The sequence below is a fragment of the Aphelocoma coerulescens genome, chromosome 2, assembly GCF_041296385.1.
Source record: "Aphelocoma coerulescens isolate FSJ_1873_10779 chromosome 2, UR_Acoe_1.0, whole genome shotgun sequence".
Lineage (NCBI taxonomy): Eukaryota > Metazoa > Chordata > Aves > Passeriformes > Corvidae > Aphelocoma > Aphelocoma coerulescens.
The window spans coordinates 94,092,961-94,114,912 of record NC_091015.1 but is presented as its reverse complement, the minus strand read 5'-3'; the positions used below and the strand labels follow the sequence as shown (position 1 = coordinate 94,114,912).

At 38.6% G+C, this 21,952-nt stretch overlaps 1 protein-coding gene across 1 annotated transcript; it reads right to left on the bottom strand.

Annotated features, from left to right (window-relative positions):
* Positions 1 to 825: 825 nt before the first annotated feature.
* On the bottom strand, positions 826 to 21,925 carry NSUN2 (NOP2/Sun RNA methyltransferase 2). Its single transcript, XM_069004082.1, has 19 exons — positions 21,716 to 21,925; positions 21,477 to 21,634; positions 21,182 to 21,286; positions 20,967 to 21,072; positions 20,288 to 20,359; positions 17,639 to 17,723; positions 16,665 to 16,857; positions 16,208 to 16,282; positions 14,820 to 14,950; positions 11,673 to 11,746; positions 8,591 to 8,721; positions 7,916 to 8,012; positions 6,649 to 6,824; positions 6,032 to 6,124; positions 5,499 to 5,634; positions 4,184 to 4,264; positions 3,818 to 3,956; positions 2,848 to 2,887; positions 826 to 2,209 (listed from the first exon to the last, which is right to left on the bottom strand). Exons 1-19 carry the CDS (start codon positions 21,791 to 21,793, stop codon positions 1,804 to 1,806), a joined length of 2,376 nt encoding a protein of 791 aa, XP_068860183.1. The 5' UTR covers positions 21,794 to 21,925; the 3' UTR covers positions 826 to 1,803.
* Positions 21,926 to 21,952: the final 27 nt, after the last annotated feature.

Below are 21,952 nucleotides of genomic sequence, written 5' to 3'. Positions count from 1 at the left end.
AAAGGAAGCTGAAACTGCTGCTCAGGAACATCAGCAGATACAGTAACAGCAGGCATAATTCAAACCAAATTCTAGTTTCTTCATATACGTTTTAACACTTGACCATTTGATAATTTATGGAGATCATCAGAACATAAAGATTAGATGGATTCAAATAATCATCAGGGCTGAGTACTGCAGACTACAACTCATAAGTGACACTGGTCTTTCCAGCCCAATATGCCAGAATAAATGCAAAGATAAGAAAACCAATGTTAAGTTTCATGCTTGAAGTTTCAAGTTGCAAAATCTTTTTTCTCGTATACTGTAAGAATTAAAAATTATGGTTCGCACACATGTCCACTCAAAAGAAAATTCTGCTGTGCTGCTCTTCAGCCTAAGCAGCTGCCAAAACAGAACTGTCCCATCACAGCTCTTGACTCAAAGAACAAACTCAAACCTTAGCAAAATACAAGGGCAAGAACTGATCTTTTGTTAACCTATTTTATGGACTCTCGAGAGGAAAATGAGTCCTGTCAATGGTTCCTCACTGCACGAGACTAATATCTCATCAGAGGACACGGCATTATTTCACTTTTATGTCTGTCCCTCAAGAATTCTCCCTTTTGATGAAGTAGTTCAAGGGCAGACATCAAAAAGTCTGTTGTAGCAAGGTATAGCAAATGGATCCAAGCCACACAAGACTTCATCAATAAAAATACACATGGTAAAATTCCGCTTGACAGGCATAAGAAATATTTGCATCACTATGGTCCTAGAGGAGGACAATACCTTATAATGCTGGTCACTTTCCTTTCAGACCAATTTGACTGAAGTACACAGTAGTGCTGAAACTAAGCCACAAAGGATGGAATTTATAAGTTTCTGAGGTAGCTTTTTTTTTTGTTTCTAAGTCAGATTAAATAAATTGCCCTTTTAGACCTAAATAACCTTTTAAACATGTACTATACAACAACATATATACCACTGTGCTTTCTTTTTTTAACTATTATTTCAGCTATAAACAAGTTATCTTGCAAAAATTATAGATGACTCCCCCTTGAAGAACTGAGAGAGGAACAGATGCCCACAGCAGACTGAGTGACGGTCACAGACTCTTCCCAGGCATATTTCAAGACAGGAGTCTGAGGCACACTCAGCACACCTGAAGATCTAGTTAACAATATTTACTAGCTGGCTCTGTCAAGCAATTTATCACTCTGAAGAACCTCACACATCAGTCTCTGGTAAAATGCATTCTGCTTGCTTTTTTTTTTCCAGGATGCTGCACACGGTTTTATTTTGAATAACAAGGTTGTCAGTCAGATATCCTGTATGTGCATTTGTATGGATACTCACACTGATTCTCTTATCCTTTAAAGAACCTGCAGTTATCAATAGTAATCAGACTGGGTGGTAGGTGGGGTAAACAATCATAGGAGAAAAAAATGGTTTTGGAATCTGTCTGCTTTGAATGGAACCCCAGGTTTTACTTCTGAAGGAATTTTTGACCAGTTACACACATGCAGTGCATTTGTGCATACCATTGTTCCATTAAAAATATGGGCTTTAGATTTTACTGGTGCCTGGTCTGTTGCCAGCAACAGACACACAAATCTACCAAGAAAAGGGAGTTTAAAATGGTAAAAAGAAGACACATTTGAAGAGAAATCTCTTTATAGCTTTCATTTAAAATATAAAATAGGTGAAACTTTAAAAGAGGAACATCCCATTCCAACCAAAATTTTAAAATATAGTTTCATGCTAAAAGCAAAAGTCTGGAAGTCAGCCTCATGGAAGCTGCCAAGCAATACAGAAAGAAACCTAATCTTTCACATTACTGGCATCCATGTCTTTGCTTTCCTGGCTTACATGAGCGTTGGCATTTTTACTAGATTGATCTAAATCCTCAATTTTATTTTCTATTTCCATAGCACTGCTTTCCACAGGACTCTGGGAAGATTCTTCACCTATTTCTGCTTCCATTTTTGTGACTAAATCATGTTCCTTATCTTCCACATCCATTCCTTCCTCTGTTTGTGCCAGTCTGTGTTGAACTTCTTCCTCAGTTTTGTTTTCCACTTCCTCCTCTTTCCTCTTTGCTTTAAACACTTCAACTCCCATCATCCTCAGGTAATGAAGTCTCTCATTCTTGGGCACAAAGGCACGGAGTGAAGTCTTCCCTTGCCAACCACACAGCACTATTGGACACTGAAGATCATGAGGTTTTCTACAAACAAGCAATTAAGTTCAGTCAATTATGAGAAAGTTCATCTTCAAAACTTCATTTTATAGCCATATACCAATTCAGTTCTAACACTGAATGCATTTTGTAACTATTCACAGAAGACGGAAGTACATTGTTCTTAACTTCAACATCTACACAGGTACCTGCTTGTCTACAAGCAAGCAAGCAAGCCAAAAGACCAAAACCTCAAAGCTATTACATTTCTGCAACAAGCAAAATAATTTTCTGTCTCTGGTTTCAAAACTAACACATGGAACAGCAAGATGAAAGTTTACATTTAAAAAGTTCTCAAGAGTTGTCCACAAAAAGGAACAATAAAATGTAACTTTTTCCATTCCAAATGCTGGACTTTACAGGGAAACAAACAAATAAATCACACACAGTGAACTGTGGACCTCTGGCACAACTACCAGCTCTCCTTTATGAAGCTAAATTCTACACTTGTTTTAAGAATTCACAGACAAGACAGCTTCTTTCCTTGTCATATTCTCTGTATCCTCTCTGGCTTTACTGTTTCCCTTACTGGATCTCTAGGCCTCTACTTCTGTTTTTGCTGAGTGAAAATAAATTCTTGTCCAGGTCTTAAAAGTGCATAAATGGAAAGCAACACATCTACTTACTCAGGGTCTGGGTCGTACTTCAGAACTATACTTCCCATCGCTACAGGGAAGGGGAACAAAAACAAAACAGATGTGTTACTTGGTACAATGATAAAATGATTGTAATCTGAAAATGTTCAAGAAAACAAGTTTTCAGACAACCACAGAGCATGACATGGCTAGAGTTATCTACATCAGTACACTGAACTATACACAATACCAGATTTTATTCCCTTTCTTTTCAAACCAAAGTATTTATACAGTTACAGAAGCAATTGCCAATTCTGCCTCCTCCAAAATCCCAAACAAACAAGTTAAAATACAAAACCCACACAGTGGATTAATTTACTCAGTGAATCTAGCAAGGAACTTTTACTCAATTAAAAAGAATGTAAGAGCATGCCAGCCCAAACTTTGTCATTTTCTTCTTCCCATTTTCTCTCATCAAACATGGAAGTACAAGGATCAGCAATGAGTTGGAAATAAAACAATAACAGAAGGCTGAAAACCAATTTTCATTTCTTGAAGTATCCAGTGTAGAGGAAATAAAAGTTTAATATGAGTAGACATTGCTCCCCATATTTAAGAAAATCAAATCTGAGTAAGTCATACATAAGCTCATGAGAAGCAATTGCAGATGACAAGCAAACAGTTTCAGCTGGAGCACTAACAGGCAGAAAAACCAGAAGCATATATAAAATCTTTGTTCATCAGATATTTTAAACGCTGCCTCACAGCACTGCTTTGCAGAAGTCATAAGTTTGGCAACTCCTCTGTTCTCTAAAGCTCAAAAACCTTAAAGGCTGCAATCAGAAAGGACTACAATATCTAGCAGCACACTGGCTTTCAGTAATGCTTACTTACCTAACAAGTATATTTAAGATAAATTTAGTCAAAATTTTTAGCAAACACTGTTTATGTTACAGGATTTTCATAGTCTTCTGTGTAAAGTATAAAAATAATTTTGTGACAGCAAAATTAGCAGGCTTACCCATGTCTTTGACTTTCTTCTGTGTTTCACTGCTAAATTTACTTAAGAATGGATTTTCCTGGGTTAGCAAAATTTTGACATCTTCTATGCAGACATTTATAATCCTTGCATGAATGAATGGGTACAAAGTATAAATCCCCTGTTTAATAAATAAACACAATTATTTCAAAATTCAACCACTACTTTCTGAAGGAAAAATGTTAAAAACAGTATGCACTTTACCTAATATCAGAAAACAATTTTCACATTTTAAACCATACGAAAATGTAAATTACCATTAATCTGACAAAGTTAATACCAGCTGTCTTATAGGCTCTTGAAGAAACCTAAAGCACCTCCTTTGAAAACACAATGCTATGCAATTACCTCTTGTGCTAATCTGAATGCACATCCAAACTGTTCACCATCACTGTTGCGAGACCAGACTTTTATCCCTGTGTTAATAACCTGCAAACAGCAAAGCCAAGAAGCATCAGTAGGGAGTATAAATTCTAAATTACCACTTGAACTTGTTTTTTCCTCAACCCTTCGACTATAAGTTCATTCGCACTGGACACTGAATTAATGGGGAAATTCATCCAAGGGAAAAAGGAACTCCTGCTATAAAAATGTGGTGCTCTCTCAACATAAAATGCCTTTTACTTCTTTCCATATTGAAAACTAAACAGTGTAAGGAAGTGGCAGTCTTAAAATGAGGGCAACAAACTATGAATATCTAATTTTAACTTTAGTTTGAGTAAGAATTTTCTGTGTGATTCTGGGAAAGTCAGTCAAAGACAGGATTTCAAAAATGTACAAGTGATTAATTATTTGGACACTATATCTATCCTCTGTGGTACTCAAAGTCTCACTACCTAATATAATGCACAAATTCTTAAACTTTTCTCAATTATTTAGCCATTTCCTGCATGGGGGATAAAAGAATAATTACTTATCCATCCCAAAGATCTGTTGCAAAGATGTACTGAATATCCTCAAAAATGTTCAAGATTTGACTGGACGAGGCCCCAGGATGTATCTGATCCAGCTTTGAAGTCAGCTCTGTTTGATGTAGGAAGGAAGCTGGACTAGATAACCTCGTTCCAACCAAAATTACACAATGACTTTTGAGACAAATCTTTAGCATTTGCAAGACATTTTCCATAGGGAATCATATTAAAAAAAAAAAAAATTCTCTGTTAATACATGAAAACTACTTATTATCTCACAATCATTCACCTCAACGAACTTCCAAAATGTTTAGTTGTTAAAATTACTTTGAAACAACATCTCTATGTAACATAGCCAGTAAATAATTCAGCTGAACTTATCTTTTTGGTAGGCTTTCAAAGCTCTTAATACTTTTATAATTAAGGGGCTCATAAATACAATAGTGTCAATGTAAACTTGTAAAGTTACCTGAAGGCTACATAAAAATGCTGGCACACACACAGCAGTTATATATTCCCTCTCTCTACTTTTAAGTTTTCTTTCATCCACCAAAAATGTACTGATTTTCATCTCAGAGACTGTTCTTTTCCTCTCAGAGTCAACTTTTCATCTCTAACACAGGAGGGACAGAGAGGAAAACATTAATCCAGACTTAAAAAAACAAAAAAAGCTTGTCAGAGGGCTAATCCTCTATGTAAACAGTACATCTGGCAAGTTCAAGGAGATATCCATTGATGCTTATGAACCATACCTTCATCTTCTCACTATTGTTCAGAAGCACATTCCTTAGCTCCTTAGAAACCATGTACAGCTGCCTCTTTTTTCCTTCTTGAGTTCGAGTCAGTAAATTCATCTTGGGAAATGATGGGTCCAACGCATAAAACTTCCTGTGGCCATAATACTCGTTCTGATTAACTGAGCAATAAAATCACATACTCAAAATGCATGGGTTAGCCCATTTCCTCCAGCTATCTCTGTAAACACTTAGCACTTTGGCTTCAGAACACAAAGATTAGACTTTCTAAGCTGCATGACATCAGAAAAGACAAGCTGTTATAGACACTGAGACACACTGGAAAATTTCCAGTGCAAACTCTAGTTGGCTATTTTTACTTAAGTATTTCAGTGTTGAGGAGAGGACGCCCTGATGCAAAGTCAGGCAAAAACCTTTATACAAGACCAACGAGACCCATCTTTTGTAATGAACTGAACTTGAACTACTAATACTCCTGAACTAATAGGAATCTTACTGCCAAAACAGAAACTTTTTTTTTTTTTTCTTACTGGATAGGAAGGAACAGTGGATCATCTTCAGGGAGAAACACAAAAGGGTCTTCTTTAAAACCAAACAACTTCATTTTTTTAGATGGTGGTGGTCTAAAAAGAAAGTAACATTGCACTGTCAATTTCAGTAACAGTACTTAGTGTAAAATCAGTATATTCAGTTCATTTAGTCAACACTTGGCTTATTGTTACAACAGTATGGCAAACAGAATACTGGCATTTTCTTGTGCTTCAGTAACACTACACACAATTTAACTTGTTAAAATGACGATGTGAAGCAGTGCTTTGAAACAGAGCTCACAAAAACAAGTAAACAGAGATTTCTGATGGAGTGATTGTGAAGACAATAAAGATCTTCCAAACGTTAACTTCTGAAAAGTATTTTTCCTCCATAACAGAGAAGAAAGTACTAACAGACTTTACAAATGCTAATAAGAAAACTGGCTATTTTCCAAACTTGCTGAACGAAAGACAGACAAGACAAGACAGAAATCATGGAAATGCAAAACAACTGAATGAATTAATTAGTTTTTCTCTACTGACTTCTAAATAACAAAAGAACTACAGAATACTCAGCAATTACTGTCACAGGACAAATACTTAGATGTGGTCCTTACCCGCATACTCCTTCCTTTTTGCTCTGCTCAGTGTCTGAATTCTGCAATTCTTGCATTTTCTTAGACTCTTCATTTTCAGCAAGTGTTGGTTCTTCAATAATACAGTCAGAACCATTACCTGAATTAGCTGCTGTCACTTCAGTATCCCCTGTTCTTTGTGGTAATTTCTGATGAACCTATTTGAAATTACAGTATTTTCAAAAAGGCAGAAGTGGTGTTCAACTTGTAACAGAAGGCACCTATGTGCTTAATTCTTGTCAACTTGTATACAAGTGCTTAAACAGATCCATTCAGGGAGTTAATCTGATTACTACATCAAGATACCACTATAAATTGCATTTACCTCTGGTACTGATCCGGACAGTTTCATATCAACTGTCCAAGAAAGGTATTTTCGTACTATCTACAAAATCATGTTCAAGCACTCAGAGAAGACTATTTTAAAACAGGATCTGCTGTTTTCTTCCTAACACTCAAAGTGACACACATCCTGCTGCTGTACACCTTCTGTAAGAGTGCTACGATATTCAGCTTAGAACAGCACAAACTATTTGGAGGGTGCTTCCTTCTGAATAAATGCTTCTTCCCTACTGCCACAAAAATTTTACTCATAAATAGTTCTAATGAAGCAAATAAACACCTGAAAGGGATTCACACAAGAAGTTTTTCTTATGGACATGACAATCTAAGAGATCAAATAAATCACATCAACTTAAAATCCTGTTGCCAGGATTTTAAAGACAATTGACAACAAATGGATTAAAGACAGATGGCTGAAGCTGCTGCTCCAAACAGTTTTACATCCATTCCCCGTGCTGCTGATCTGCTAATCTGCTAGTGAATCACCCCTGAGCAACCAGCCACAGAGCAAGATAAACTCAAATCAGAATTAGCTTACAACACAGCAGAAAAAAGCCTTTAGGAAGGGACCACACACAGCTGAAGGAAGTGACAGCTTTAGCTATCCAATATAATCTGCTTCTGTAATTCTTCCAAAGCCTTAATTTTAGGGTCAAGATTTATCTTGTTATTTTACTATCATTTCAAAATCCCCTTTCTTTTTTTTCTTTATTCTATTTTAAAAGTTGTCATGGTTTTTTTCTTAAGTGCTTCATGGATTTAGGAATTTATTTTTAATTGACAAACTGAACTGTAACTGAAGGGCAGACACAGAACAGTTACAGTAGGTCTATTATGTGCAAACTTGAAAAAAAATTCCTGAAACATTATTAGTAATTAACATTTTAGATAACTTAAAAGAAGTTACCTTAGGCTGACGTTTATTCCATGGCATTGGAGACTTTTTTATTAACACAGCCACAAAGAAGCCACCTGTGTTCTGGTGATGTGGCAATATCCTAAGACTAGAGAGAAAAGAAAAAAAATGTTGCTGCACATTCATAGCTGCATTTGGACTCTCACAAAATGCTAGAAGGCCCATATTTATATTTACTCTCAGGATAAGGTAAGTATTTGTAGTAGGATTGTGCAGATTTAATTTATCAAACTAGAAACAGGATCTAAAATAGAGCAATCTGACAAAATGACTTGCATCAATGCGACACGTTCATTTCACCATTCCCATCTGAGCTTTAATGACTCATTTCTAAACAATATTTTTAGGATACCTACGGAAAGCCTTTAATAGCAAGTCACACTGTTAAACTGTTAAAAGTTTTACATACTTTTTCAGCAATTTTGACTGTTTATCTCTATTGGATGAAAAGAATTTGACCTTTTCATGTGGGTACTTATTCCTCTTACACAACTTGCAGTAATTTCTCCTGATTCACTGGAGTTTAAATATTGTGCTCTGGCATTACATATGAAGCAATCAAAATACACTCAGACCTACACATTCCTATTCTGATCTAATTATAATTTGCCCACAACCACACATGTTACATCAAATCCTCATAAGATCTACTCTGGGAAAACTTACCAGCGTTCCAAATTCATTGCCTTTAGCTTCTCTTCATCCTTCACTGGAAACATAGTAGGACGTATTTGTGTTTGTCTATTTGAAGGCACATCTTTCCACTCTTCAAACCACTGCCCATCTTTCAGCATCACCTTCAAAGGAGTAAATGTAACTACCATGAAGAATTGAGGTCACCATTTTACAAGTTTTACTTAAAATATTTGCAAACCAAGGCTCAGACACCAAAAAGAGAACTTATTTCCTTGTACAGAAAATTAAGCTCTTTCAAGCGTATTGTTTCCTTGCGCGTTGTACGTGTGCACTTCAGTGTAGGAGATTCTTGCCAGCTGCAGCTCTTTGCTCCACTTCATATGCTGCAAAAAGCATGCAGTCAAAGTGCTGAACCAACTACAAAGATCTCTGGGAACTGTTAAAACATGTAAACCATCAAAATCCAGTGGAAGGACAGTGGAGAAATTTATAAGAAACTGGTGAGCCATCAGATTTAGGATACACTACTCCTTTTTGTCCATGAGACTGGCTGTGAAACATCCTGCTATAGGCAGCTTCCAAGCAGTACATAAAGGAAAAGAGCTACTGCAGTGTAGTAAAGATCAGAACTGAGGAATCTCAATTTCATTACACAAGAAACATGCAAGAGTGCAACACAACAGCTTGGTAGGCAGAAAGCTGCACGACACGGGCATATTCAGGTCACTGAGAGAGATGCTTTTGTGGAGAGTTGCTGAAGAACCATGTCCCCATGAATTTTATAGCTTCTCAACCTTTACTCAGAACATATTTATAGATCTGCTCTAAGACGCTGTGTAGACATAACATCACCTCAGTCTGGCTAAGGGTCAAAGCTTTTGATGGACTTTTAAGATACAAGCAAAAGGTTAGAGCCACAACTCTTATAGGAAGGCATTCTGAATGCTCTTCAATCAAGAATACCAAAGTGAAAAAATAAGCCAGGGAAAATTTGACTTCAGAGCTCTAGATGCCTGGTTTTGTACTGGATGCTAAAGCTGAAAGAAAGGTCCCAAATGGGGGTGTGCAGGGCAAATCCATAAAATTAATCACTGAAATGAAGGCCCATTTTTGTTGTTAAGGCAACAAAGTAAAGAAGTTGCACTGATGGCGACTTCAGGACTGGCAAGTATGATGAAGTGATTTCATGCATCTCACTGTGATTGTCTTGAAGGTTTAATCAAGTTTTCTAGTGGAAACTGAAATGTAACATTTATCTGGAACACAGATTTCAGTATCATGAAGTCTGGCACTTCTCAGCCACGGATCAGATCACACATTGTGCCTTTCCACATTTCCTGAAATAGAAACTACTGTACTTACAGGATTAGTATTTCAAGTCAAAATATGCTACATTTCATAGTGCTAGATGGAGACAAGACAGAATGTACTTCTGAACTGCTCTTCTTTGGAAGTCATGACTCAAGCTTGAGCAAAACCAACAATAGGAGTGATAAATAACTGAAGTCTAAAAAAATCTAGAAGTATTTTGGTTTTACCAGAACAACTGCCAAGCAGCCCTGTGCTGTTCAGTTTTGGTTTACCAGCCTAACTGGTAGGCTGGTGTGACTGGTAGAATGACAAAGCACCAAAGAACATGCTGAACTCTCTTCTATTGCACTTTTTACTGACCACCTGTTAGGGCAGAAGGAAGAGTAAAAGTGTTGCAGAAGCAGATGACCAAATCTAGAGCTAAAAAGGTGTCTTCCTCCAAGCCCAAAACAATTCACTGGAGTTCACTCATCATCTGGCATAAGGAGGGAATACAGAAATACAGACCCAAATGTCCCTTGAACGAAACCTTATTTCTGTTTTTGCTGTTTCCAGAGATTTACAGTCAACTGATGCTTGGGAATATTCAATATAATCAGTTACAGAGCTCCCAGAAAACAAATGTTGCACCAGGGAACAAATAAACAGGAACACCAAGTAAAAACAGCACCAAAGCAAGCAAATACATCCACAATGACATGCTAGCCAGTGAGGCCTGAAAATATACAGTAGCAGCAAATAAGAGCTGAAGCAAGTCTGGCAAACTTTCAACACATTTTGTCAAACGAGTTTTTAAAACCTGTTAGGGAGATTTATATTTCAACTGCAAACAGAGAAATAGATGCTACAGGGAATACAATATACTCTTAGTGATCATTATATAACTATATATCTAGTGGCTTTATGGAGTACCAAAAAAGGGTAAAATTAAGATCACAGAGCCACAGTTATGCATTTTACATTTATTCTTCAGGTACAAGCATAAAGAGTAAACCTTAGGAACTCTAAGAAGAAAGAAATCAGCTAGTTTCTAAGCTGAATTTCCAGGGGCAGAACATAAACAGATCTTTATTCCCTGCATCTTGTTCATTAGCCTGCACACAGGCATTAACCTGTCTGCCATTGAAGAGATTAGTGAGATGGTAAGACAGAACCACCACTGGCATTGCAAAGGCACCCACTCATAACTAAAATTTAATCAGTTTCTTTCCCTCCTACTAGGATGGCTTTCTGCTTTTCTTGACTACACTCATAACAAGAAGATGAAGCAGCTTTGGGTTTTTTTGCCCCTCCCTACTAGTTTGTTTCCAGAACTGAAATCACTTGAGGCCTGGAACAAAATACAGGATTCTATTAATATTCTAGGATTAGTCACAACATTGCAGGTTTTATAGCTTATTTGCAGAAACAGTTTCACAGCTTTCACTTTCAAATGATTCAAATGGACCAGCTGAAGAAATGCAGAATCTAACATTCACAGACTCTAAAGACAGAGATGGATGAATAACATTAAAAGTGGCTGAAATTATGTTGCCATCTACAGGCCACACACACACAACAGAAAAGGGAATTGTACCAAGTATAGGAGACAGAGGAAAGACACCTAGAGGTAAGAGGAGAGCAGATGAGGAGCCAAGAACTTACCTCCACAAAGACCTTCAGCTTAGCTCTCTCCCCTAAACATCAAATCCAGCCATTAATCCAGCTCACCCTAGTGTTCTGAACTATTACACTTCTGAATTTCCCTCATTTAACACTCTATCGCAGACCAAAAACTTCACAAAAATATCAGGATGAATACCTTCCATTTTGTAATTCCTGGCATCCTCTTCAAACCTGGTAACTCGGAAGAGACATCAGCAAGTTCTAAGGCACCTGAAATCCCAAGAATATAAACGTTCTTGAAAACAAAGTTTAAGAGTTGTGTTGCCAATTAACTTTTACAAAAATAGTTTTCCTTAAAGTTTTAAGACTGTTTTAAGAGTACTACTTTTTAAAACTTTCAAGAAATTAAATGCTATACAACTTCTACCATGCACATTAACAAAGAAGCTGAGAAAAACTGGTAATAATAACTACATAAGTTGCAACCTAGAAATTAACCAAAACATAACAGTTAGATATTTTTTGTAGCAGCTGCAGAGTAATATTCTACGACCTGTATCATAAAACATCAATGATCTAAGCAATGCAATCACTGAAGTTTTTATTCTCATTTACTTAGTATTTGGATTTACTACACCGATTAAGTATTTTTCAGGGAACTACTTTTGGTATAACTAAGCCTTCTGAAATGCCTATGATGTTCTGGTTTCAAGGACTTACAATCTCAATATATTCCAGAGAGAGGAAAGAGAATTTGTTATTTTTTAACTGGAAAGGAAAATTCCAAACTATTTAACACTAACAGGACAAAAGACTCTATGCTTAAAATATGACAAGTTACTACAAGAAACATCAACAGAGTATAGTTTAATCTACTGAAAAAGCTTTAAGCTGTCCAAACTCAAGATTAAGAATGATATAAAAATTTACTGTTTAAATAGGCAATCTCCCTAGAGAAGAATAACTTCTAACATTGCTTTTCAGCGATTCTGAATACTTAAGTTATTTAACAGTCAGGTAGGCTTTTCCTGATGCTGTACACAATTTATCAACTTGTTCTACATGCCTATAACCATTTACTCTTACACTGACAGCTTAAGCAAGTCTTTTAAATAAATGAAAAGGTGATGTATGAATTCATAGACAAATTCAAAAATGACATCTCAAATGTGATTACACTTGATGTTTTGCATCCATCCTTTGAATACTCTTGCCTCCCTACAGCATGACTTCAGCTGATGTCTCAAGACTACATCGGACTTACCAGGCACTAAAGAGTCTTGTCAGAAGTACTACAATTTCCAGTAGTTGCTACAGGGTACAAAAAGGCCTTCTCCCTACTCCTTCATCCCTAAGGAGAAAGCAATCTCTCATCTGTTTCACAAGCAGCAAGATAACACTGTGCTAGAAAGTACCAACAAACCTTCCAAACTGACCTGAACTAATTCTTGAGGTACAATGCCCCTTGCAGACCACTGCACGACCTCTTTACTACTGCCTTCTTTAGCTACACCTGTGTTCAAGTTCCAAGGATTAACATTCACTTGCTGGGACACATCATAGCCTCCAAGCAGGCCTCAAAATACCTCCAAGGGCAGAGACTAGATCTGAACATCACAGCCAGTCAAGATCCTTTCTTCAAAGTACTGAATTTGCCCCAGGTGCTGCAACTGCTGGCCTTCACATCCTACTGCTTTTCTGCTCCTATCCCAACTAGTTCTTAATGCTTTCCAATCTTGTAATTGTTAAAATTAATGCTGGCTTAATATGGCCTTAGATAAGCCAAACATACTATAATTTACTGGAAATGTGTCTATGCCTACCAAAGAAACTACCTCTAAATAAAAATGACCTTTCACAGAATCACAGAATAAGCTGAGTTGAAAGGGACCCAGAAAGATCATTGAGTCCAACTCCTGGCCCTGCACAGGACACCCCAAGAGTCACAACACGTGCCTGAGGGTGTTGTCCAAACACTTCTTGAACTCTGTCAGGCTGGTGCTGTCACCACTGCCCTGGGGAGCTGTTCCAGTGCCCAACCACCCTCTTGGGGAAGATAATTTTTCTAACATCCAACCTAAACCTCCCCTGACAAAACTTCAGGCCATTCCCTTGGGTCCTGTCACTGGTGACCACAGAGAAGAGATCAGTGTCTGCCCCTCCTCTTCCCCTCACAAGGAAGTTGTAACTGCAATGAGGTCTCCCCCCAGTCTCCTCTTCTCCAGGCTGAACAGAACAAGTGACCTCAGCCACTCCTCCTCAGGCTTTTCCTGCAGACCCTTTACCATCTTTGTCGCCCTCCTTTGGACACTAATAGTTTAGTGCCTTTCTTATATTGCAGTGATTAAAACTGCACACAGGACTTGAGGTGAGGCTGCTGCAGTGCACAGCAGAATGGGAGTAGAAATTAAATAGTCAATTCCTAATTAACCTACAAGCACTTTACTGAAATGCTGTTTCTAAGACGATGAAATTTCATGCATAATTTGGGGCCAGAATAGTTACTGGTACAAAGTAAACATTACACAAAACAGCCTACCAACTTAAAGAGTAAGTGCAGCTCCAGGAGCAATAGAGCTGCTTCTGCTCTGTAAAAGGCTCAACTTAAAAGTCTGTGGAACTTTTCATAACAAATCTAATTAGATGTTTCCAAATTTCAGGTTATTTATTCAGAAAAAACAGCACACACCAGCTATGAAATGGGCTACTAAACCCTACTATCACAAAGTGATGCAGTGCAGCTTCCCAGCTCATCTCAATTTTTCCACCTCTTGTAATGTCAGCCTTCAAATGCAAGTGAAAAATGCAAAAAACCCCATGAGTTAAAACACCTTAAAACTCCAAGCACATCAAAATGTGGGTCAAAGGATTCTAAAGGTATCAGTGGCTCCCACCTAATGGTGTACAATTACCTTGCTTTAACTGCTTAACTACACACCGGACTTTTTACTCCTGTAGTGAACAGCAGCAATGTTCCACACTGAGTTTTCCAAAGGAATTACGAATGTCAGACATGGACTCCAACCAGTGAAAGCAGTTAGTGGGAACCAGATAACAGAGACTGAATGCCACTGATCTGTAGAAGTGTCTTCTGTATCATTAACACAACTCTTCAGGTTTTGTACTTGCAGCTGATTCACACCCATTTAAGAAGACTGCTCATAGCAACATTAATGAAACCCTACTGGTACCAAAAAATTTCCGTAGTTTTGCAAACTAGGAGTGTATTATCCACACTAAGCTTATCACTAGTACATACACGTATCCTTTTTTGGGCTGAAGGGGAAAAAAAAAAAAAAAAAAAGATAGGAGTTCCCCACTCTGTTCAAGTTCACATTCTCACCTTGACTCTTTTCCAGCAGAGATGCGATCACAGCTTCATTTTCGATGGGATTCAAGGAACACGTGGAATACACCATTCGCCCACCTTCTGCCAGCTGTTCAACACCACGGGTTGCAATTCTCAACTGCAATCTAACAGAACACTCTTGGTCTAGCCAGCTATCATTCAGGAGCCCAAAAGAAGCTTTACTGCAGACACACAACTGTCCATGGGCTAAGCCAGCACTTGGGGAGTTCTACAGCTGTCAGCAGTACACAAATTATGGTCAGTGTTAAAACTAAGTCAGCTTAGTGCAGTCTATACTGCAGACACACTCACAATGACACCTATTAAATTAAAACAGCAATTAGATCAGGATAACTTTGAACATAACATTCTCTATTTTTTTTTGTTCTTTCTAGTGCCCCATCAATTTTATTATAAAGTACTCAACATTAGAAAAATAACACCCCGAAACATGACTCTTCTCAGAAATCCAGTTAAAATGAGGACTAATCTGATGATTACAAATATTATGGAAAACACAGCTTAGCTAACAGTGGCTTTCTGAGAAAGGTATCACTGAGCCAGGCCACGAGCTTAGACCGTACCTGCACACTTACAACAAAAATGAAACCTGCAATAATGAATGACTTGCCAAGAAGTCATGGTCAGCTGAGTCACAGCAACCAGTTGCATCTCCAGCTTGTTAAAAATACACAGTAAAATGCTCTGAGATATTTCATCTGTGTTGCAATCACTACATTTTACCATATACCTGCACACTTTCAACAAAAATGAAACCTGCACTAATGAATGACTTGCCAAGAAGTCATAGTCAGCTGAGTCACAGCAACCAATGGCAGCTCCAGCTTGTTAAAAATACACAGTAAAATGCTCTGAGATTTCATCTCTGTTGCAATCACTACATTTTACCATGTGCCTGCATTAGGCTACGTACTCATTCACCATCAGTTTACATAAATCCATCTCAGGTAACTGGAACCGTTTATGTATGATCTCTAGTAGCCTAAAGACTTCAAAATATCACTATTAAATTTTACAACTTACTGTATTTGCCAACAGTATTTTACCTGCCTAAATGCTAAGAATCCCAACGAAGTGATTTGCTCCATTTTATTAGCTACCCTGTCTAAATCAATTCAATGAATATTTTAATGTCAGGTATTTGTAACAATACAAGCAATTTAGATTCACATGCTCCCCTCCTCACATCTGAAACCCTGTATTTCCTCTCAACAGCACTAAGATCTTGATTTGAGAGAAAAATGACTCTTCTTAGTGTCTGCTTTGTCATATATTAATATGCGAATGCATGCGGATGTTAAAGATATAAAAAAAGGAGAGGAAAATGAAAGAAGTTCAGATGTGTAATAAGCATTTTTTACCCATGGAGCTGCAAACTGTTTTGTGTTGTCCACTTCTTCCACACATCAATGTTCTTCCTCATGGTTCCATCTCCACTGCAACAGAGGTTTAACAGATTTGTATTATTTGTGTGTAAAACTCATTCCATATCCAAGTCATTTATAGCAGCACAAAAATAACAGTCCCTCTCCCTTGTAGCTAGTTCTCCTACACTGTTCTGTTTCCTCACTGTCTTTGTATTTCAGTGTCCTGAGTATAAGGTCAAAATTTGAAGCCCTTCAACTGATCAAATTTAAGGACCACTTGGAATGAAAAAATTCACCTTGATTCCGTATCCCCACACTTTAAAGGCATTAAGAAGTTACTACAAATCCTAACTCATTAACCTACTCAAAAGGCACAATTCAGTAACACAAAACATTCAGCACTGCACTTAAAGCACTAAAATCCATGTATTCAAATTTACATGCAAGGTACCTGCAGGGGACGTCACATAAAATCCTGTCATAGAAGAGGATCTCTTTTCTTCCATCAACATCTATTTGTAGGTTAGGAATGCTGGAGGCGTCATGATTTACCACCATGATGCACGGACTGTTTAATCTCTTAGCCTGATGAACCAGCAAATAGCAGCGCTTGTTGTCAACATCATTGGCAATTACAAAACCCTCTGGGAACATAAAATAGTGGGAAAATGCTTCACTATTCAACAGCTAAATAATTTTACATAGTTTATTACCCCATCTTCGAGAGTTGTGTAAACTTTTCACTAGAGATTTTTACTTAAAAGACTGCTTATGAATAGAGGAGCCCTTACTGAGCATAAAATAACTTAAAGTATGTTGAAGGTAAAAAGAGTTTTAGCTCCCATCCAGTAGCAGTAAGGCACAGTCAAGCTCCAGCTTTTCAAAGTAAAACCCATAAACAGAAAAAACCCCCACTGTCACCAAAGAATCCCTACATCAGCAAATTTTCAGTAGAACACAGAAAGAATCCACACTCTCTGCAACTTTACAGTTTCAATGGGCAGTATTTTCTGTGAGCATCTAACCAAAAATAAAGATTCTGAAGCTTACAAAAATGATAAATATCACAATTGCTTTAAGTCTAAAGCAGTTTAATCCAGTGTTTGCAGGATACCATGAAACCACAGAGCCTCATGGGCCACCATCTACTAAGTAAATCTGATTTATATACAGAAATTAAGCTCTAATCATATTGTACTGTAGTCTGAACTGTAAAGATACATATAATTCACCTCTCTTTTTCAAGCAAAGGAAGCCCATGATGTTTCAAATCAAAGGTGGGGTACCTTTCATCTCGCAACAACCCCTTTGGGAATTCAATATGTAGTTAAATGCAGTTACTCATCTGTGACATTAAAAACAATCTGCTAAAAGAAAAAGCAGAAATTCCAAGTCACAAAAGTTTTTAGAGTTTTCCAGACTTACTGGGAAAAGGAACATTCATGTCTGCATGCAACATTTCAATGAGCTGTGCAGTCTTAGATCCAGGTGCAGCACACATATCTAGAATCTACAAACATAAGAAAGTAAAAAAGACATCCTGCTTTGTACTTTTTAAGTACTTGAGAAATTTGCTGTGTTCCTGTTTAAATTAAGTATTTTTGAATATGCAGAATTACAATTGTTCTGAACACCAATTTGAAAAAAACAAAGTTCTGTTCTTTGTATGCTTTACCTTTGAAGGTCGAAAATATAAAAAGGACTTTAGTTTGTAGGAAACAAAAACATTGGCTGAAATAAAATTTGAAAGAGGAACCTGGATACAGATATGGGGATATGACCTTTTTATCAGCTCAAAAGCAATTCCAACTGAAGTTAACTGGAACTTTACATATACACACACACATATTAAAGGCAAAGTTATACTCAAGAGCAAGTAGTACTTTTCTTTAAACTATCACTAAATTAATGAGAGACAGCTGTTTATACAGATTCTGTAAAATAAATTGCTCTCTCTCCTTTCACATTTCCCTTTCAAAATATTAAGGCAGCATAAACCTCTTGTTTCTCTGTCTTGGAAGAAGCACTTTGGAAGTGTTTGAACTGCCCTGAGTCAGCTGAACAGAACAGCAGAGACACCAACAACTCAACTGATGTGTATTTCTCCCTCTTAGTTTATCACCAGCTTGGATTGTGAGTCACTGGTAGAGTCACTTCCACAGCAAACCAACTGACATCTCACACTGTTCTCTCAAGCAAGGAAGCTTAAGAGTCTTTCCTCTTGCCCAGTTAGAGGTTTTCAGAAACATATGTCTATCTCCTGGACCTCTGGCTCCAGTAGAAATCAGCTGAGATCGTGCAACAGGATAAAGGATGGGAATGACCCGCTCAGATCCTCATGCAAGCCCGTGGCATGAACAAGACTAAACCAGAAGACAAGACCCCAGAGAAACACGAAGACAGCTCCAGAGAGCATGTGGTAAGTGCTGTCATGCAGCAGTGCTAACACATCGTGAAACACACCCTGCAAGATCTGCTGTTTAAAGTCAGAGCTGTGATACTGCTGTTTTCTACTTTTGCAGATAATGCAAAAGATGATGAAGAATATACAAGGCTAAGCATGCTCTAAAACTGTCCAGCAAACTGATGGTGAGGGAAAACTAAATTGTGAAAAATAGATTAAAAACGAACACAGTTTTGGAAGTTTGACCATCATTAATTTGATCCTTGTAGAAGATGGAATCAGCGTGTTAGCGATGACAAACAGAACATGCTGGTTAAGCAAAAGTAACCTGCAATTCTGGTCCTAACAAGCAGCTCATAAGCTAAGGCACTAAGGACTATAAAAGGCTCTGACAAGTCAGGGCATCGTTACATTGTTAAACATTTGCTGTTTTGGCACAAGGGAGGATGAAGAACCTATTCTTAGTCTGATTTATGAACAAATTTGTGAAATCTTACTTGCATTTCTGGAAAATGCTGAAATACGCACCCAAATTAACCATTCTACGTAAAACCTCTCTATTGCTATCTTGGCATATACAATGTAAGGTGTGTGCAAAAATAGCCCCACAATTTGTGTTTTACATTAAGACAAATGTGTTCATTACGTGTTCAACTCCAGACAAAAATCAAAATACACCTGTGATACATCAGGACTGAGTCTTTCAATCCATTAGGCGCTTAAGAGAGATGAGAAGACCTTGCCTCACATAAAACAGCCACAGCTGTCATACACTGGGTTGGGGTGAAAGTAGGACAAAACAAGGTAAAAAGTTATATATGCTAAGTAATGTTAATATAAAAACAAGTACATACAAACTAGTCTTTAAAACACATGTCAGAAGTTTGATAAACTAAAAGGTTTAAGATACAGCACGAAAATTTAAGAAAGAAGAACACAACATGGCTGCTTGAGATAGCAAGGCAACTACCTCATTAATTTAACAGATAAGAGAGTGACATCACCTGACAGATTCGGTCTGCAAACAGAGTATGAAAACATCACAAAAGTTAAAACAGAAAGTTTGCTAGCAGATATCCTCATTCCTATGGCATGCCATAAGAAAATACCATAGGCATTCCTCAGACACTTCAGTTAAAATTAGCACCCTATAGTGTTTAGCCACCACCAGCAGCACGTTTCAGCTCACCCAAAATATTTCATCTAACAGATTTATAGAGTGGAACTTTTCAGCTTCTTCAAAAGGCACAGAGGAGTTAAATCTACCTGGTAGATAATATTATCACTTACACCTTGAAAACTACATGTGTTCACAGTGTGATGGAGAGAGGAAGTTGAAAACAGTCATCCAACTTTAAATGCAGGTTGAAACAAGAATACATAACTCAGATGCAGCTAAACACATTTACACTTTGAAAATAAGACTGTGCAACTGCTTAAAACCTAAGTGGTTTTTGCAAGGCATTACATACAGCTGAGAAAGCAGATGTTCCTGTGATACTGTGTTTGTGACCTGAACATTAGTTGAGTGCTCCTGTGGACGTGCAGAAAGCATAAACATACCAACACGAAACAGAACCATGTATCAGCCTTGGTACTCCTGTGATTTGTAGTTTAATTAAACTCATTTCACGGAACAAGCTTTAGTACACATTATATTCTACACTTACCTTATGATGAGGGCTAACATCAAGCAGCAGAGGTGGGATCATACTAACAGCTTCCTGGCGACTGATATTTCCCTTGAAAGGAAAAAAGAAATTAAATTTGGTTTTATTCCATGAAAGAATGCATTTCTTTTGCAATAAAACTTTTAAACTGCTATGTAGTAAAATAACAAAGCAGTCAGAAACACACTACTATAAACTTAGGATTAAAATTTGTTAGAATTTAACAAAGAAGAATCACAGTATTTCACCCAACTGTAATTTCTAGTAATTGTGTATTTACTCCAATTGTATTAATTCTGTAGTTTCTGCTCAAAAGAGAAGAGAAACTGGCACAAATCAAGTGACAAACATCTATCACTTAAGTTGTCATGCACATGCAAGCACTTTTTATCAGATTTAAACATCTGGTTTCTAACAGCAACTGATTCTTTTACAGGGACTCATTTTAGCATCCCCAAACAACAATAAAAAATGCAGTTAGTTTAGGAAAAAAATTCTAGCTGCAGTTATGTGCCAGAATCATGGAATGCATCACTGACAGCTGCAACACAAAATCCAGATTCTTCTGAGCTACTCAACTTCTGCAAGAAAAGGTAGAGTCTCCATCTTTCATAATGTATTTCAATACAGCATTACTTAGGATATGCCAGAAAAAAATCAAGATCTATCAAAAACTTACACATTCTGTCTCGCTAACCAGAAACTGATGAAACTTCTCCAGTTGGGGGGACTTGCGTAGGATTTTTCTACTCAAGTTAGTGTGCCAGGCTAACTCTTCAGGATACCTGGGGAAAAAGAGATAGGAAAAGGGCAGAGGCAAAAGAAAGAGACCGATGAACCATGCTGGATGCCGGGAACATGCAGAATGCCTTATCTCGCCTCCACACCACTCACCAGCTCAGCGACTGCGGCATCTCGACTTTTTGGCCATCCACCTCCAGGTCCTGCAGCTCTCGGAAGTACTTTTCCTTCAAGCAATGGAGAATCTCTTTGGCGTGGCTGCATGCGAGAGACACCCGGAGAGACACCGTATGGAGAATTACAGAATCACAGGAGGATTTGGGTTGGAAGGAGCCCTAAAGATCGTGCAGTTCCACCCCCCTTGCCGTGGGCAGGACACCTCCCGCTGTGCCAGGGGCTCTGGCGGCCGCTGTCGGAGCGCGGCCCCGCGGCAGCCCCCAGCCCGTACCTGCGGTAGCCGGTGATGCGCAGCGTGGCGGGCAGCGGCTCCCGCAGCGCCGCCATGAACGCGTCCCACTCTCCGGCGGGCACGATGCCCAGCTCCCGGTAGTACCGCTCGAACAGCTCGTTCTCCTTCACGATCTCGGGGTAGCCGCCGGCCCAGCCCTGAAGAAAAGTGCCGCCGCCATCAGCCCGACGGCCCCGGCTCTCCCCGCCCCGCTTCACCTCACCCGGCCCGGCTCTCACCGCCTGGTGTTCGCCGCCGCCGCCGCCGCCCCGCTCCTGCTGCTGCTGCCGCCGGCGGTCCCGCGCCCTGCGGCCCATGGCAGCCAGGCGGCGGCCGAGCCGCGCCACCAGCCCCGCCGTGAGGAAGCACGGTTCCCAATCCGCCTCCGCTCCCGTTCCCGACCGGCACTGAGGGACCGCGCGCCTGCCGCGTGCTCCCGGCGCGCACGCGCAGACCCGCCCTCTCCCGGCGCTGCT

Excerpts from the sequence above, each read along its gene's own strand:
- NSUN2 (XM_069004082.1), bottom strand. The coding sequence starts at position 21,793 with ATGGGCCGCAGGGCGCGGGACCGCCGGCGGCAGCAGCAGCAGGAGCGG. Across the intron at positions 17,724-20,287 it reads ATGTTAGCCCTCATCATAAG|ATTCTAGATATGTGTGCTGC; the intron begins GTAAGTGTAGAA and ends TTATGTTTGTAG. Across the intron at positions 16,283-16,664 it reads TTATGTGACGTCCCCTGCAG|TGGAGATGGAACCATGAGGA; the intron begins GTACCTTGCATG and ends CCTCTGTTGCAG.